This window comes from Ovis canadensis, chromosome 3, assembly GCF_042477335.2.
Source record: "Ovis canadensis isolate MfBH-ARS-UI-01 breed Bighorn chromosome 3, ARS-UI_OviCan_v2, whole genome shotgun sequence".
Lineage (NCBI taxonomy): Eukaryota > Metazoa > Chordata > Mammalia > Artiodactyla > Bovidae > Ovis > Ovis canadensis.
Window position 1 is genome coordinate 38276492 of NC_091247.1, and position 19435 is coordinate 38295926.

At 38.5% G+C, this 19435-nt stretch overlaps 1 protein-coding gene across 9 annotated transcripts in view; it reads left to right on the top strand.

Moving 5' to 3' along the window:
* The window catches only part of C3H2orf42 (chromosome 3 C2orf42 homolog), a 42017-nt gene extending 22788 nt beyond the window's left edge, over positions 1 to 19229 (top strand). For all 9 annotated transcript variants that reach the window (XM_069582914.1, XM_069582905.1, XM_069582906.1 and 6 more), the window contains 6 exons: positions 2658 to 2762; positions 4078 to 4182; positions 7450 to 7557; positions 9394 to 9494; positions 10827 to 10989; positions 18550 to 19229. In XM_069582914.1, the coding sequence (XP_069439015.1) occupies positions 2658 to 2762; positions 4078 to 4182; positions 7450 to 7557; positions 9394 to 9494; positions 10827 to 10989; positions 18550 to 18758 (791 nt within the window). In that variant the 3' untranslated portion in view covers positions 18759 to 19229. The remainder of the gene's footprint in view (positions 1 to 2657; positions 2763 to 4077; positions 4183 to 7449; positions 7558 to 9393; positions 9495 to 10826; positions 10990 to 18549) is intronic.
* Positions 19230 to 19435: the final 206 nt, after the last annotated feature.

The window sequence follows — 19435 nt, forward strand, 5'->3', positions numbered from 1 at the left end:
CAGAAGAAGATGTTTTTCTAGAATTCCCTAACTTTCTCTATGATCCAGCGAATGTTGGCAATTTAATCTCTGGTTCCTCTGCCTTGTCTAAATCCAGCTTGTACATCTGGAAGTTCTCGATTCAAGTACTGCTGAAGCCTAGTTTGAAGGATTTTGAGCATAACCTTACTAGCATGGAAAGTAAGTGCAATTGTCTGGTAGCTTGAACATTCTTTAGTACTGCCCTTATTTGGCATTGGGATGAAAATTGACCTTTTCCAGTCCTGTGGCTACTGCTGAGTTTTCCAAATTTGCTGACAAAAGTGCAACACTTTAATCGCATCATCTTTCAGGATTTTAAATAGCTGTGCTAAAATTCTATGACCTCCTCTAGTTTTATTGGCAGCAGTGCTTCCTAAGGCCCACTTGACTGCACAGTCTGGGATGTCTGGCTCTAGGTGAGTGACCACACCATCATGGTTATCTGGGTCAATAAAATCTTTTTTATACAGTTGTTCTGTGTATTCTTGCCATCTTTTCTTGATCTCTTCTGCTTCTATTAGGTCCATACCATTTTTGTCCTTTGTTGTGCCCATCTTTACAGGAAATGTTCCTTTGTAATCTCCAATTTTCTTGAAGAGATCTCAAGTCTTTTCCTATTCTGTTGTTTTCCTCTATTTCTTTACATTGTTCATTGAAGAAGGCCTTCTTGCTTCTCTGTGTGTTTCCCTGATAGCTCAGCTGGTAAAGAATAGCCTGCAATGCAGGAGACCCTGGTTTGATTCCTGGGTCAGGAAGATCTGCTGGAGAAGGGAAAGGCTACCCACTGTATAGTCTATGGGGTCACAAAGAGTCGGACTCAACTGAGTGACTTTCACTTTCACTTTTTGTTTCTCCTTGCTGTTCTCTGGAACTCTGCATTCAGTTGGGTATACCTTTCCCTTTCTCCCTTGCTTTTCACTTCTCTTCTTTCCTCAGCTATTTGTAAGGCCTCCTCAGAAAACCACTTTGCCTTTTTGCATTTCTTTTCCTTGCGGATGGTTTTGGTCCATGCCTCCTGTTCAGTATTACAAACTTCCGTCCATAGTTCTTCAGGCACACTGTTTACCAGAACTAATCTCTTGAATCTATTCATCACCTCTACTGTATAATTACAGGAAATTTGATTTGGGTTGTACCTGAATGGCCTAGTGGTTTTCTCTGCTCTTTCTAGTTTAAGCCTGAATTTTGCTATAAGGAGCTGATGATTTGAGCCACATTCAGCTCCAGGTCTTGTTTTTGCTGACTGTATAGAGCTTCTCCAATCTGATTTCAGTATTGACCATCTGGTGATGTCCATGTGTAAAATCATCTCTGTGTTGTAGGAAAGGGTGTTTGCTGTGGCCAGTGCATTCTCTTAGCAGAATTCTGTTAGCCTTTGCCTTGCTTCATTTTGTACTCCCAAGGCCAAACTTGCCTATTACTCCAGGTATCTCTTGACCTCCTGCTTTTGCATTCCAATCCCCTATGATGACTAGGACATTGGGGTTTTTGGTGTTAGTTCTAGAAGGTCTTACAAGTCTTCATAGAACTGGTCAACTTTAGCTTCTTCAGTGTCAGTGGTTGTGGTATAGACTTGGATTACTGTGATATTAAATGGTTTGCCTTGGAGATGAACCAAGATCATTCTGTCATTTGTGGGACTGCACCCAAGTACTGCATTTCAGAGTTTCGTTGATTATGAGGGCTACTGCATTTCTTCTATGGGATTCTTGCCCACAGTAGTAGATATAATGGTCATCTGAATTAAATTTACCCATTCCCATCCATTTTAATTCACTGATTCCTAAAATGTCGACATTCAACACTCTTGCCATCTTCTGTTTGACCACATCCAATTTACCTTGATTCATGGACCTAAAATTTTAGGTTCCTGTGCAATACTGTTCTTTACAGCATCAGACTTACTTCCATCACCAGTCACATCCACAACTGAGCATCATTTCTCCTTTGGCCCAGCTGCTTCATTCTTTCTGGAGCTATTAGTGATTGCCCTCCACTTTTCCCCAGTAGCACAGGGGACACTTTCTGAGCTCAGGGGCAGCGGGGAGTGAGGGGGATGGAGCTCACCTTTCATTGTCTTATCTTTTTGCCTTTTTGTGCAGTTCACGGGGTCCTCACAGCAAGAATACTGGAATGGTTTGCCATTCCCTCCTCCAGTGGAACACATTTTGTCAGAACTCTCCACTGTGACCCATTGGTCTTCGGTGGCCCTGCACAGCTTGGCTCTTATCTTCATTGAGTTACGCAAGCCCCTTCACCACGGCAAGGCAGTGATTCATGAAGGTGGATGTAGTCACAGGTCCTTAAAATCACAAAACCAGCAAAATAAACTCTTTATAAAAAAGAAAATGGACGCTGCTTCACCAGAAACTTGATTGTGATTGTCTGAGACATAGAACAAAGGGTGAATTTCTTTTCTTCCTTTCGCTTCTAGTCCCCTCACCAACTTCCTGTAAAGAGTGTAAGACACTTTAAATGTTATATATAAGGGCTAATGCTAATCCCTTTTAGAAATTGAAGCTAAGCTAATGTAGAAATTAGCATAGGCTTTTTATATGTTTTAGACCAGAAATTAATGTTGAATTGATTTATACTCTGCAGACGTCTCGTTAAACACTATGGTGTTTGTGGTTTAGGTGCACAGACGAACAGTTCCCTGCTACCTCCAGATGCAGTGAGCAGTAATCTAAGGAAAAGTGGCCTGAAAAAGCCTGTGGTTGCTTCTTCATTAAAAAGGCAGGGTAAGTGTCCCTTCCCCAGAATAGGGTAAAGAGGTGGAAAATTATCCTAAATAAGCCCAGAGCAATATAATCACGTGAAATGTTGCATGTTGTCCCCCTAGAGAAACAATAGCAGGCACCGAGGCCAAGATCTGTGCTATCCCTCCCACTGCCTCAAACAGGCTCACAACCAAATTGTCTTTTAAATAACAAATGCAACAAAAATTACTGACATGCTTTAGCATCATGGATTTTGTAGAATATTTTATTTCTGTTGCTCATTACCCACATGTAGTTGGTATGGGTGGTTCAAAACTGAAGAAGAAACATATTTTACAGTTATACAATGATAAATAGTTGTTAAGAAACACAAAATCAGTGAAATTTGAAAACACTGAAAGGCAGTAACAGGAATATCATTCTGAATTTTTGAGACAGAATGACTTGATTTGAACATAACTTATAAATTTATATATATATATATCACTTTTCTGTGCAGAAGAGTTAAGCCTGTATGTTTGGGGATCAACATCTTCTTAACTCTCATATAATTTGGCTGGGTGATTAAAAATTAGACATCACCTCTATGCTTACACTCTGGTTTTGAAGACAAGGCCAATAAATACATAAGTAGCAGATGGTGCATGTGTGTGTGCATGCTAAATTACTTCAGTCATGTCAGCAAATAGTACAAGACCAAATCTTAATTAACTAACTAGTTAAGAACTTACACATTCCAAGAACAAATGTTTGTAGAAGGTCAGGAAGTAAATAAATTAAAAGTATCACTTTGATATAAAGAAAAAAGAAAATAGCTTTTAATCCAGCTTATCATTAGGTGCTTTTACTTATGAGAATTTTAATTTTAAATGGATAGTAGTTTTGGCATCTTTATGTCTTTATAAAAGGGGATAAATGTCTTCATGTGTCATGAAGAAGTAAGAAATAAGGAGAAGAAATAAGAAATAGAACGGTAGGTCAGTATATAGACATACTCATCAGGAATCTGGTCAATTAATGGCTCTAAATCAACCATTTTTCAGTTTTCAGTTTGATGTTGAAAGGCTGCAAACTTTCTGTGGTTAATAATCTTAAACCCATTAGTCTCTTAGAGCTTTCTATTTCGTTTTTTTTCTTTCTCTAGATGGATTTTTAAAAAGAAAATCCTGCAGTATTCCATTTCACTTAATTTACCTACTGTCATTGATTTTCGACTTGTTGCTCTTTTATATAGTATAAATTCCTTAGCTTTTTCATAGTTCAGTTAACTGTTAACTTAAATTCTGTAAGAAAAGATAAAAATTAATGAAGAGTTTTTTTTTTTTTTTTCCCCTAGCCTGTGGTCAGCTGTTAGATGAGGCACAAGTGACCTTATCCTTCCAAGACTGGCTGGCCAGTGTCACAGAACGCATCCATCAAACCATGCACTATCAGTTTGATGGTAAGCACTGGTCATCTAACTGCGCTGTTGCTGAAAGTCAGAGAAATTAAAGTGATTGTGTATAGCTCTACTCTGTCTTGAAAAAAAAGTAATTGGGCTTCAGTCTAGAGGGCACTGGACCACAAGACGGTAGAAATCGAAATGAAATAAAGGAATAATCACATAATTAAAATGCAGGACCAACAAAATTGAATTTAGTGATGGAAAAGAAAAACCACAGCAAATAATAAGTAAAAGTAGACAGCCTTGGTCTTAGGGTATGCGTGGGTGTGTATTTGATAAGGGAGATAACAAGCCTTACTTAGAAGGTCATTCTAAATCCTCAAACTTAATGGGAGGATTAAGCATGGGAGGAAAAATGTTTGGAAAAAATCTAAACATGTGAGACGAAGATAGTTATATAAAATTACATGGATATGCTAAGGGCTTCCCTTAGATGGTAAAGATGGTAAAGAATCTGCCTGCAATGCAGGAGACCTGGGTTCGATCCCTGGATTGGGAAGATCCTCTAGAGGAGGGCATAGCAACCCACTCCAGTATTCTTGCCTGGAAAATCCTCATGGTCAGAGAAGCCTGTTGGGCTACAGTCCATGGGGTCGAAAAGAGTCAGACATGACTGAGCAACTAAGCACAGCATATAGCACAGATATGCTAAGGAAGATTGGAGAACACAAGCTGGACTCGGGTTGATCATGATAGCCTCCTAGAACCTCAGCAATTTCAGAAGTGGACCATCTACCAGGCCTGCCCATTGCCTAAAAAGCATCCTTGATGGATGGTTTTCAGGTTTTGTGCAGTGGTGAGCAGCTCACTCCTTTCTGAGGCGGTTCATAACATTGTTGGACAGTGAGAGCTGTGAGGAAGGTCGTCCTCATGCTAAAGGGAAATGTTTGCTAATAATACTTCCTGTTGGTTTTAGTCTGCGCTCCAGCCACATGGAGTAATTTTCTGTTCCCGTTTTCAAGTAACAGTCCCTCCTACTGCATATACCCACTAGCCTGCATGACAGGTCTTCTCTTTTCCAAGTGATACATCTCAGGTCTTCAAACACTCCTCATGGCATTATTTATAAACCTCACAACATTTTATGTTCTTTGCTGAATATGTTGAAGTTTATGAATATCATTTTAAAGACAAAGCACCCAAAGGGAATAGTAGCCCAACAGCAGACACTCAGTAGGAGGAGATGAGGTGAAGGATTAGAGCAGTTGTGGCTTCATGGTGAAGAAAGGAACAAGAATGGAGGTGTTGAAATACAGGCTTAGTTTTATATACCTTGGTTCAGAATAAATAAAATTTATTCAGAAATAAAATTTTAGAAGTTACTTTTAGAAAAACAAAATAGACTAGGGAAGTTTAGGGATTTCCCTAGTGGTCTAGTGGCTAAGACTACACAATCCCAGTGCAGGGGGGCCTGGGTTTGATCCCTGGTCAGGGAACTAGATCCCACATGTTGCAACTAAAGATTTTGCATGTTGCAAAGATAGAAGATCATTAAAAAAAAAAAAAAAAGCTAGGGAAGGTTAAAAAGAGAGTCTGTTTTTCTTTTCTTTTAAAATTTCATTTATTTATATATTGTTTGAAATAATATAATAAATACCTACTAACCCACCTCCCAAAACATAAAATAGAACATTGACAATAATGTAAGCTGTGAACTATGGCTCTTTTTCATCCCATTCCTTATACCACCCTCTCTCACCATCTCTATTACCACCACCTTTGTCAAAGTCACCATCAGCTCCCTCCAGCACTGTGATTCTGTGTCTTTTACAAGGGTTTTTTAAAATTAATTTATAAACCTAAACCCTAGCATCCCATCAGCTGAGTTCTGGTGAGTTAGCACTTTTAGAATCGTAATGATCTTTGCATGTAGCCTGTAATCTAATTTCAAGATGAAAGACTTTAAAATTCCTTTCTTTAAATAAATTTATATTAAAAATTAAATAAATTTATATTAAAAAAGATTGGCTAGAAACCATAAAAAAATAAAATAAAATAAAATTCCTTTCTTCAGCAACTTCTCTAAACTGCCTATATGGGAATTCCCTGGTGGTCCAGTGGTTAGGACTTCACATTTTCACTGCTGAGGGCGAAGGTTCAATCCCTGGTTGGGGAAGTAAGATCCTGCAAGTCATGCCACATGGCTAAAAATAAAATCAACTGTATATATATTAATATTCAAAAGTATGTTAGTCACTCAGTCATGTCCAACTTTTTGTGACCCTGTGGACTGTAGCCCAGCAGGCTCCTCTGTCCATGGAATTCTCCAGGTAAGAGTACTGAAGTGACAGCCATTCCCTCCTCCAGGGGATCTTCCCAACCCAGGGATTGAACCCAGGTCTCCCGAGTTGTAGGCAGATTCTTTACCATCTGAGCCACCAGGGAAGCCCCTATATTAATATTATAGTGGCTCAAAAGCAATGACAGTTTTGTTATTAACATTCCACATTCAATTAAGCAGGTAAAATCAATTGAAAGGATGTAAAATCTTAATATGAAATTCCAGAAAACCTTTTATTTTTCTTGGTTTGATCTTTATTTCAAAAAAGGTATCTGAACTGTCCTTAAGAACTGCTCTTTAAGTTGCATCCAGGGAGGTGGAAGTTACCTATTAATCCACTTGGTTCTGGATGTTTTTGCTCTGTTGGAGCTTGACCCTTGGGCAGAGTTAGTAAGAAAAACTGAATTTTTTCAACCTCTCCCCTGAACAGTCTTTCTGTTGACATTTTGTTAAACTAGTGTTTTGCAAGTTTTTTAAAGAAGTTTGTGAAGTATTTTCAGACAGTTTTCCTACCTTCAGATCAGAGAGAAGACTGATGCTTATTGGATAAAGTGTCCTAACTTTGCAGTCTCTGGCATTCATAGTTCTGGCCACCTGAGCATGAATGCAAGCAGCAAGTGCCTGGGAGAGTGAGCAGGAGTGAATCAAGTTTACCTTCTCATCTCAGCCTCAATGTTATCTCATTTCATGTCCTCTTTAAAGGGAAAAGTCTGTGCTGTGGTGGTGTTTACAAAATTGAGGACTAGAAAAGTTATTTTTGGTAGATGACAAGAATCCGTTATAATTGCAAGGGATCAGGAGGAGGGCAAGTGACAGTGCTAGACTCATAAAGGTGCATCAAAGCTTGTTTTTGCCTCTCTATAAAGAAATCTCGGTAGTATTTTTAGTTATTACTGCTCATCAGTTCCATTTCCTCCACTTTTCCCTCCACACTAGAAAGCCCACGTGTATTTCTTTAAATGAGTTCTTCTTATTTCCTGTAGGCAAACCAGAGCCACTGGTTTTCCACATTCCTCAGTCCTTTTTTGATGCCCTGCAACAGAGAATATCCATCGGCAGCGCGAAGAAACGGCTTCCCAACTCTACCACAGGTACGAGATGTTTCTTTAGGAAAAGCCGTAGATGTCTGGACCTTACAGAATTATGTTTGGGAAAAACTGTGCAGGATTTTCAGGATTAGGTCTTCTAGTTACATGCTCAGAGCATGAAGCCTTAACCCATCAGCTCTTAGAATAATGATCATACACTTCAAAGGCCTCATGCTTATTCTAGTAAGAGTTGACAGAAAGATTCAGAAAGCACAACTTGATAAAAGAACCACCAATGAAGGGCAATGATGGTGCCCACCAAAAAACTGGGTATTTTCTAGATATGAGCCAGTTTCAACAAAAGCATTGCAAGCTCCAGTTGTTATTTGGGCTGGCTTCTTGGAAGCATATTACAGTATGTGTCAAACACTAAAACTTGTTTTTCACGATTCCTGAGTTTTGATGGAGGGAGATTTTCTTTTTGGAGTGATTCTCAGGGTTGGTACATTTTACCATTACAATATTCTGGTACTTATTTCTTGATTTTATATAATGTCTTTCTACTAGAGATCTCAAGATACTTATTAGGTAGTATAGGAAAATGAGGGAGGAAAAAGGAGGAAGAAAAGATTGCTCAAGGGCAAATAGCCCAAGAGTGTTTATAGCTGGAAATCAGAGCTATTTCTTCAGTAAATTGATATTTGATGATATAATAGGGACTGAAATTTAATTCTGGAGAATTCCATGCATAGAGCAGCCTGGCAGGCTACAGTCCACGGGATCACAGAATTGGACACGACTGAGCAACTAACACTTTCACTTTCACTTTAAATGGTACATAACTGTGAATCACTCCATTTAGGGCCATAACAATCTCCCATCTTTACACCTTATGTCTCTAACGTTTGAGACAATGTTGATTCTTCCCGTTTACACTTGAGATCTAATATATTAATTTTAACCCATCCCTTAGATGTTTTTAGGCCCTTCAGTGGAACTCCTTTACAATCAGGAGGCAGGGTAACAGATTGACAACCACATGAGCAAAGTTTAAACTCCATGTAATTATTTTAAGGACTCTGATTTGACCTCTGATATATCTAAAGTTGTAAGAAGCTGTTTTATAATGGAGTCTTGTGTCTGTAGTTTTATGAAACAAAGGAAGAAGTTTCTTAAGATGCCCAAAATTAGTATCTCAAGGAAGCATCAGAGACTTCATATAGCAAAAATCCATATCATATGGTTCACCACATTTTGCCAAAACCCTGTTTATAGATTTGCTTCTAGAATTCCTTTTTTAGGGATTTCCCTGGTGGTCCAGTGATTAGGACTCAGTGCTTTCAGTGCCAGGGCCTGCGTTTGATCCCTGGTCAGGTAACTAAGAGCCTGCAAGCCATGCAGTACAGCCAAAAAAGAAAAAAATAGGATTTTTTTAAATTTTTGGCTGTGCTGGCTCTTCCTTGCTGTTTGTGGGCTTTTCTCTAGTTGTACAGAGCGGGGTCTACTCTCTAGTTACATTGTACAGGCTTCTCACAGCAGTGGCTTCCCTTGTTGCTGACCATGGGCTCTAGAGCGCTCGGGCTCCAGTAGTTGCAGCTCCCAGGCTCTAGAGCATACGCTCAGTAGTTGTGGCACACGGGCTTAGTTGCTCCAGAGCATGTGGGATCTTCTGGGACCAGGGCTTGAACCCATGTCTTCTGCATTAGCAGGCAGATTCTTTACCACTGAGCCGCCACCAGGAAAGCCCAGGATTTCTGTTTTAGAGGGCAAGATTCTATAAGGCATGAATATCACTTCATTGAACACTCTAGAAACTAAAATGACAAATTCAGTGAAAGAGCACAGGTAATGCTATTATTTTTCAGTAGTCTAATTTTGTCCACTTTTTTTACCTTAAAGCTTTTGTTCGCAAAGATGCCTTGCCACTGGGAACCTTTTCCAAGTATACCTGGCATATCACGAATATCCTGCAGGTTAAACAAATCTTAGATACCCCGGAGGTAAGAGCTGATTTCTACAACACTGGGAGGGCAGAGTGGGAAAGAGAAAGAAGCAAGTGCAGGAAGCACCAGCTCGTTGAGTTGAGGACACTATGGAGAATTCCTTTTGTTCATCCTAAGAGATTATTTAGGAACATTCGTGACTTTATGGTTCCAACTCTGATTTTAATAGGTATTCACCGCAACTTGAGGTTGTATTCTTTTTTAAATTGGGGCATCCTGTTTTCTTTGCCTTTGGGATGAGAAAACAAGGATGCTATTTCTTGTAAATTAAATAATGCTCCCCTACTATCTGTGGTGAGCCCTAGATTAACTGGCAGGCACCTGGGAAGTATATGTATAATTTGAGATGATATGCTACTTGTGAAGTCAGTAGGTCCAGCACAATTTAGTGTCCCTCTCCAAACTGCAGTTGAGTTCTCATTAGAGAAATGATTCTTAGTTTGTGTTCCTTTTTACAGGGACAGTATTAGACAATTTTAAACATTTTTTTCAACCAGATCCTAAAAACTTGAGGATTTTCCCTTTCTATGATAATGAAATATTGTGGAAAACTCAACATCATGTGATTTCATACATTAAGATTAGCTTGATTGCAAGGCATTATTATGTTCAGAAAAATAATAAATTGCTATCTGTAGAACTTACCTGTGAACACTAGGGAAGACTTATGTTAGCCCTAAAGACAATGGAGGATTCTTTAAATGCAGGATGTCACAGAAAGAAACACATGATGTGCAGGGAGGCACCGAAACAACCCAGAGTAAAGTCACGTTGCTGAGCTTCTGTCTGTTGCACATCACTTACCTATGTCACCCCATTCCAGCTCACAGCCATGACTTGGTATGGACTGTGTTTTGCAGATGAGAAACAGGCTGTGGGAAGCTCAGCCTGGTGTTTAGTGGCAAAGATAAAACTCAGTTCAGGCTTTGTCTGACTCAGTGCCAAGGATGGTGGAAGCACACAAGACATGAGCTATAGGTGTTGTCAGTAGAGTTTTTAGGAGAAGACTGCTGCCAGCAGAGCAGTGAGGAAGGAGTAAAATGACTTTAGAGCAGATCTGTGCCGGTAGCAGTTATGTAGCCATGAAGGTATTAGGGGTTCAGTTCACTAGGGTTTGGCAGGAGTTCAAATTAAAGTTCTAGAAAAAAAGGGAAAGCCATGAACAATATATGGGAGAAAAGGCAGAATTGTTGAAAAAATTTACTTGAAAATACAAGGAAAAGTTTTGAGTGCACTTGAAAGCATGAATAAAACCTACTGTCATCCAGTGTTTGTCTACTTGTGAAGGTTTTCCTTTCTCACCTTTCTTGGTATTATCTCCATATCCAGATGCCTTTGGAAATCACTCGGAGTTTTATCCAGAACCGAGATGGGACCTATGAGCTGTTTAAATGTCCTAAAGTAGAAGTAGAGAGCATAGCAGAAACCTACGGTCGTATAGAAAAGCAACCAGTGCTGCGACCCTTGGAACTAAAAACTTTTCTCAAAGTTGGTAAGTAAGTTGGTGGTTTCAATAGCACACCTTCCTCTGAAGGTCACCTGTGTGTACTATGCTGTCCTGGACTTTGGGTCTTGACCTTAAGCAAAAAAGACACATTCATACATTTTATAAAGGCAGTCATGGGATAAGGTGTTTTGTTTCATTTGAGCCACTACTTTTAAAATAAAATTAGGGACTTCCCTGGTGGTACAGGGGTTAAGAATCTGCCTTCTAATGCAGCAGACATGGGTTCAATCCCTGGTCTAGAAACTCAGATCCCACATGTTATGGGGCAACCTACATGCTCCAGAGCCTGCCTATTACAAAGAAGAGCCTGTATGTTGCAACTAAGACCCAATGCAGCCAAATAAATAAATGTTTAAAAAATAATAATAAATAAAATAAAATAAAATTAGAGAAGTAATACCTATTCATTATATAGAAATCATAGATTTCACTATAGAGCATAAAGAAAAATAAAAACCACCGATAATCCCACCCACCATGCTTCCCAAGTGGCACTAGTGGTAAAGAACCTGCCTGCCAATGCAGGAGACATAAGAGAGAAGACGGGAAGATCTCCTGGAGGAGGAAATGGCAACCCACTCCAGTATTCTTGTCTGGAAAATCCTGTGGGCGGAGGAGCCTGGCAGGCTGCAGGAAAAGCCCACCAGGGTCCTCTGTCCATGGGGTCATAAAGAGTTAGACATGACTGAAGTGACTTAGCACACAGCACGATCCCACCCACCATAGATGACATCACCATTAAGATTTTGGTGTACACTCTTTTTTTTTTCCTATGCATAGAAAGAGTTTCTGAAACATGGTATCATATCTAAATAGCTTTTTCCACTTAAAAGTATGTCATGAACAACTTTCCATGTCTGTCTTCAACATTATTTTAGACTTTTTTATTATTATAAAACATATATAATATAAAACTTAACATTTTAACCATTTTTAAGCATAAAATTTTTCTGCCATAAAGTGCTTTGGCATTGTTATGCAACCATCACTACCATTCATCCCCCAAAGTTTTTCCTCTTCCTCAACTGAAACTGTCCCCATTAAATACTAATCTGCATTCCTGCCTCCCCCAACCCTAGTTACCATTCCACTTTCTGTCTGTATGAATTTGACTACTTTAATTAGAATCATACAATTTTTGCCCTTTTGTTACTGGTTTATTTCATGTACCATAATGACGTCAATGTTCATCCACGTTGTAGCATATGTCAAATTTTCTTTCTAAGGCTGAGAAATGTTTCATTATATGTATAGCCTACACTTTGTGTATCCATTCATCTGTCTGGATACTTGGATTGCTTGATCTTTTGGCTGTTGTGAAAATGACAGTTTTAAACAGCAGCATAAAATTCATTCGTTGAGTTATCTCACTCTCACCAACCCTGAGTTTAACTTATATCAAACTCTTTGCTGTTATAAACAATGCTTCCTTTTATATTTAACTTCCTTTTAGAAAAACCTTTTATGGCCTTAATTATTTCCCAACTTATTTAGGATATTTTGGGGGATAAATTCTTAAAAGTTAAATTGGAGGACTTCCCCGGTGACACAGTGGAAAAGAACCCGCCTGCCAATCAAACCTGACACAGGTTCGATTCCTGGTCTGGGAAGATTCCACATGCCTCGGAGCAACTAAGACTGGACTGGGTGCCACAACTACTGAGGCCGCACTCCAGAGCCTGAGCTGTGCAACAGGAGAAGCCACAACAATGAGAAGCCCGAGCACCACAACCAGAGAGTGGCCCCCAGTCACCACAACTAGAGAAAGCCCTGGCACAGCAACAAAGATCCAGCGCAACTAGAAATAAATAAAAGTATTTAAAACAAGAAAAGTGAAATTGGAGAGTCAGCGTTTATTTACATTTTTAGGACTTTTGATTTTTTTTGTCACACTGCTCTCCAGAAAGATGGTGCTAATTCTACAGTTTACTCCTGCCAACCATGTATGAAAGAGTTTCTCTTTTTTAATCTTTGTTGATCTGATAGGCAAAAAATATCCTATCATTCTTTTAATTTACATTACCCTCAAATATTAATGAGAATAAGTTTTTCAGTTAGTCATTTGTATTTGATGAATTGCTTTTGCTTCGTCTATTTTTTTTAACTGAGGTATTTTAATAGTAATGACACCTGCAACAAAATGCACTTAATGAGCTCTGTGCTGGCTGTTATTTTAAGTGCTTTACACAGATTAATTCATTTAATGCTCATCGGCCTACTCGGGGGTAGATACTGTGATCCCCATTTACAGATGGATAAACCGAGGTGAAGATAGGTACAGTTACCTGCCCAGAGTTACACAGCTGGTGAAGTGGTAGAGCTGATCTTCAACCCCAGGCAGTCAGAGCCTTCACCCCTGGCCATCCAGTACTCACTCACCTGTCTTTCCACTAACTGGGCTATAGGCACTTTCAGGGCAATGAACTATGTCATGGAGAAATTTAGAATTTGTAATTATTTTGTCAAACTGCTGTGAAATATATTTTTGGCTGCTCTTGTGAGTAAGATGTTTATCATGTGTCTGACTTGTTACTGCCAGTGTATGGGAAGCTCTTGATTTTGGTATGCATGCACGCTAAGTCACTTCAGTCGTGTCTGACTCTTTGCAACCCCAGAGACTGTGTAACCTGCCAGGCTCCTCTGTCCATGGGATTCTCCAGGCAAGAATACTGGAGTGGGTTGCCATGCCCTTCTACAGATTTTGGTATAATTACTATCAAATTGCTGTCCTTAATGAGTTCCTATTAGTGATGATAGTTGTTTACCCAGTTGGTTTCTGGGAAATTAATTATATCACTTGAAAAATGATGACAAATTTGTTTCCTATCAAATGTTTCTACCATTGTCTTTATCTTGTTAAATTACCTACAACTTCAAGAGCAACAATGAATAATAGTAAAGCTAGCAGCTGGGATTTTCATTTTATTATAGTAAAATTGTTGTTTTTACTATAGTAAAACTCCCCCAGCATAGCATTTTCCAACTGTCTTGAAGAAGAGATAGTGATAAATATTCTCTGAAAAAAGTGTTCCATGATCTGATAAGTTTGAAAAATGCTATATACTGTATTTCTTTGATTTGAAGACCCTTGAATGTAAGATGTTCAGTCAACTTTGTAATAACTTTTTTAGTTGGAAAAGAAATGTTGCCACATGAAAACTTCCCTAGTTCTAAGATACACTGAGATCTCAGAAAACGTTACAGTTGGAGTAGGGAGGCAGTAGTGAGTAGTGTCTTACAATATAATGTATCTCTCTTAGTAACTCATCCTATAAATTTGCATATTAAAAAGATCTTGAAATAAAGATTTGTATTGAACTTTATGTAACTTAAATTTTCCCCAATTTATTTGACCAGTGGACTCTTTTCAGGGGAATGCCATTAGTATTTCATATAGAATACATTTCTGGAAAAAGCTACTCCTTGGAAGAAAAGTTATAACCCACCTAGATAGCATATTCAAAAGCAGAGACATTACTTTGCTGACTAAGGTCCGTCTAGTCAAGGCTATGGTTTTTCCTGTGGTCATGTATGGATGTGAGAGTTGGACTGTGAAGAAGGCTGAGTGCCGAACAATTGATGCTTTTGAACTGTGGTGTTGGAGAAGACTCTTGAGACTCCCTTGGACTGCAGGGAGATCCAACCAGTCCATTCTGAAGGAGATCAGCCCTGGGATTTCTTTGGAAGGAGTGATGCTAAAGCTGAAACTCCAGTACTTTGGCCACCTCATGCGAAGAGTTGACTCATTGGAAAAGACTCTGATGCTGGGAGGGATTGGGGGCAGGAGGAGAAGGGGACGACCGAGGATGAGATGGCTGGATGGCATCACTGACTCGATGGACATGAGTCTGAGTGAACTCCAGGAGTTACTGATGGACAGGGAGGCCTGGCGTGCTGCGATTCATGGGGTCACAAAGAGTCGGACACGACTAAGCGACTGAACTGAACTGAACTGATTAATAATTTCAGGTGAAATTTTTTATTTCATAGCATATCATATTCTTAAAGTTATTTTTATTCAGAGCTATAATTTATTTTTAATATAGTTTTTTTTTATATTTCTATTTATTCATTTATTTTTTGGCCTTGCCACACAGCTTGCAGGAGTTCACCAACCAGGAATTGAACCTGGGCCATAGCAGTGAAAGTGCTGAATCCTAACCACTAGACCACCAGGCAGCTCCCTAGAATTGAATTTTTTTTAATATCTTTTTACCATCTTTTGAGAAACCTCTAAAGACCCAAGTGCAATGAAATTTAAGTACAGTTGATGTCCAATATGAATTTTAGGAATCAATTTCTAATACTGAAATAATCTTACATTTCTGGAATAAATCCTATGTGGTCTTTTTTCTTTTAATATATATGTAGATTCTAATTGCTAATACTTTACTTAGGATTTTTTATTATCTATTCATAAGTATTCAGTTCAGTTTAGTCGCTCAGTCATTTCTGACTCTTTGCGACCCCATGAATCATAGCACACCAGGCCTCCCTGTCCACCACCGACTCCCGGAGTCCACCCAAACCCATGTCCATTGAGTCAGTGATGCCATCCAACCGTCTCATCCTCTGTTGTCCCCTTCTCCTCTTGCCTTCAATCTTTCCCAGCATCAGGGTCTTTTCAAATGAGTCAGCTCTTCGCATCAGGTGGCCAAAGTATTGGAGTTTCAGCTTCAACATCAGTCCTTCCAATGAACACCCAGGACTGATCTCCTTTAGGATGGACTGGTTGGATCTCTTTGCAGTCCAAGGGACTCTCAAGAGTCTTCTCCAACACCACAGTTCAAAAGCATCAATTCTGCGCTCAGCCTTCTTTATAGTCCAACTCTCACATCCATACATGACCACTGGAAAAACCATAGCCTTGACTAGATGGACCTTTGTTGGCAAAGTAATGTCTCTGCTTTTTAATATGCTGTCTAGGTTGGTCATAACTTTCCTTCCAAGGAGTAAGCATCTTTTAATTTCATGGCTGCAATCACCATCTGCAGTGATTTTGGAGCCCAGAAAAATAAATTCAGCCACTGTTTCCCCGTCTATTTCCCATGAAGTGATGGGACCAGATGCCATAATCTTAGTTTTCTGAATGTTGAGCTTTAAGCCAACATTTTCACTCTCCTCTTTCACTTTCATCAAGAGGGTTATTAATTGCCTACAATTTCTTTTTTGGAGGCTATCTTTTTTGGGTCTTGGTAATAGTTATATAGAAAATGATTTGTATGTTTTGAACTATTTTCCACTTTTGTCTGTTAAACTTTCCAAACTCTTTAAAAACTTTTTCTAACATTTTCTTGGAACTTTTTAATTTTTATACCTTTTGGAATTATCAGTTAATTTTTAAAATTCATGTTTGATAATAGGAACATTTAAGGTTATTATTACTATCTAGATAGTCTATAATCATAGTTTACTTTCTGTGTTCCCAGTACTTTGTATTTAAATTTTCTATTTGGTTGAGGCTTTTGATTTCTATATTCTTAAGTCTCCATTCCTACTTTTATTACTTTGAGTTCCGAAGATGTACCTTTTCAAATTTTTAAAGGAATTTAAAAATATTTTCTCACTAACCTAATGTACGATATGAATTTGTGCTAGCAAATGTGTTATTTATCCAATATAAAATTTTGTATAGCTTTAAGATTTATAAAACTTAGATAGAGTTGTAATACAATTTCCTACTACAGTTTTGTTTCTCTAAATGCCTTCTGAGATTGCAAAAGCCTTTAAGTATTGCAATGCAATGTTTTTCGGTACATTAGAGTTATTGACAGATGTCAATGTAAATATATTAGTCCATTTGGACTGCTATAACAGAATACTGTAAATACTGTAAATACTGGGTGACTTAGACAACAGAGATTTCTTTCTCACAGTTCTGCAGGGTGGGAAGTCCAAGATTCCTACAGATTCGATGTCTGATGAGGGCCTGCATCCTGGTTCAAAGATAGCCATCAGCAGCCTTCTCTCTGTGTCCTCACATTTCAGAAAGGGCATTTCTGGGGTCTTAAGTAAGGGCATTCATCTCACTCATCAGGGCTCTTCCCTCATGACCTAATCACCTCCCAAAGGCCCCACCTCCAAGTACTGTCACCCTGGGGATTAGGTTTTCAATTTATGAATTTGGGAAGGATACAATAATATTAGGCAGAAATTTTAGAGAATATAGATTCAGACTATAGCAACAGTTCATCAGTTTAAAAATAACATTTGCCCTTAATTTGTCTTTATTCAGTATTACAACAGTGACACCAGCTTTTGTTTTACATTTTTCTGATGATTGCCATCCTTTTAACTTTTTTGTGACACTTTGTTCTTGTTGAATCTATCAGTATTATATTTATTTTTTCTGATTTTAATATATCCCCTTTACTATAATTAATATAGTTGTTCTGCTGTCTTCTTGGTTTTTTATTATTATTATTATTTTTGGCTGTGCTGGGTCTTCTTTGTGGTGCAGGCTTTTCTCTAGTTGCAGCAAGCAGGGGCTACTCTCCAGTTGCCCTGTGCAGACTTCTCATAGCAACGGCTTCTCTTGTTGCAGAACATGGGCACTAGAGTGCACAGGCATCAGTAGCTGCGGCTCCCTGGCTTAGAGCACAGGCTCAATAGTTATGGCTCATGGGCTTTGTTGGTCCTCAGCACGTGGGATCTCCCCAGATCAGGGACTGAACCTGTGTTTCCAGCATTGACAGGCAGAATCTTTATACCATTGAGCCACCAGGAAAGCCCCCTGTCTTTTTGTTTTTTTCTGTTTTTTGCTAAATGGACTATGCTTTCTATGTTTATTGTCTCCGTGTTTTAGAGGTGATACCATATGCTTATTTTTAATTCTGCTAGTACTTTATATTTATTCAAGAGCATTCTTTAACCTGAGTTTTTCACATTTAAACCTTTAATATTCTGGAGTTTCTCTTCATGTAAGTTATGAAGTAAGATTCTGTCATCTTTTAGTTTCTTCCAGATAATTATGTAGTTGATGCACCCCATTTGTTATAAGAAGCACTTACTTATATTTCTTACACTAATTGAAAATACCATTTTGGCCTTATCTTAAATTCTTCTTTTTGTATCCATTTTGGATCTTTCTGTTTTGTTCTTTTCGTCTGTCAAGATATATGCCAGTACAACACTCTTGTGGTTATTATGGATTTGTAATATATTTTAGAACCATTTGGATTTTAATTCTGTTTCTTTCTGGTTTCCTTGAAACTTGACCTTTTCTTGCTAGTCTGCCTTTTCATCTCATCCAGCTGTCTTTTCCTCTTAGCCTGGCCTCTCCTTATGATTCCTTTGGCCCTATTTTCCTAAAGGCTTGGTCTTACTTTATTTGAGAATACCAGACAGTTCCCTGAAATTTTGTTTTGGATAGATAGAGCAGTAATCACTTTTCCCTTGTCTTGATTCTTCTTGTTGCCCGCCCCCCACCTTTTTTCCTTCTCATATAGTTTTTTTTTTTTTTACTTCTTTTTCCTTTTAAAATTTGTGAAAATTTATTTCAAAATTGTACTAATCAATTCTTTTTTTTTTCTTTTTTATCTTCAGGCAACACTTCCCCAGATCAAAAGGAGCCAACACCTTTCATCATCGAGTGGATCCCAGATATTCTTCCCCAATCCAAGATTGGTGAGCTTCGAATCAAGTTTGAGTATGGGCACCACCGCAATGGGCACGTAGCAGAGTACCAAGACCAGCGGCCCCCCTTGGATCAGCCCTTGGAACTGGCCCCTCTGACCACCATCACTTTCCCTTGAAGCAAAACAAGAGTCTTTTGCTGCTAAATTTGCACATCCCCACCCTTTGACAACTTTAAATACTAGTTAGACACTTAGATGGCTCTGTTCCTTAGTGAACTACTCTTAGCTAAGATACAGTTTCTCAGTGCATTCAAGTGAATTCTTTTGAAGAAAAACTCTTCTTGTAAATAGCCCTTTTGGTGCTGCTGTGTATAGTCTTCATTTAACTTGGATGATATTCCTGGGAAGTTTTTAAAGAAACAGAAAACCAGCTCACTTACCTTCCTGAAGGACTCACCTTTAGAGTTTGTTTCAACCTTTTTCTAATGCTCTAAGAAGTCAGCAGCACTCCACCTTATACTAACATGTTGAAAAATTAATAATACCTTGGTTAAGGCAAAATGTTGAAGATCATCCTGACAGAGTTCCAATCATATCCTTTTATTTTCTTCTCAAATAAAGCACAGTGTCACTAGTTTTTATAAATTATATCTTGTGTTGGCCTAATTATAAAAGTATAAACCTTTTGGGAGATTTAGGTGATAGTGAACTTGGAAAAAGAGATTCAGGTGTCAAGGCAATATTGATTGACATTTCAAACTAACGCTTGTAATTGCTCGTTCACTTTTCCCTCTTTACTCTCCAAAAAGCTTAACAGGTGGTAAAATTCAGTTTATATTTTTTAATTCATTGAT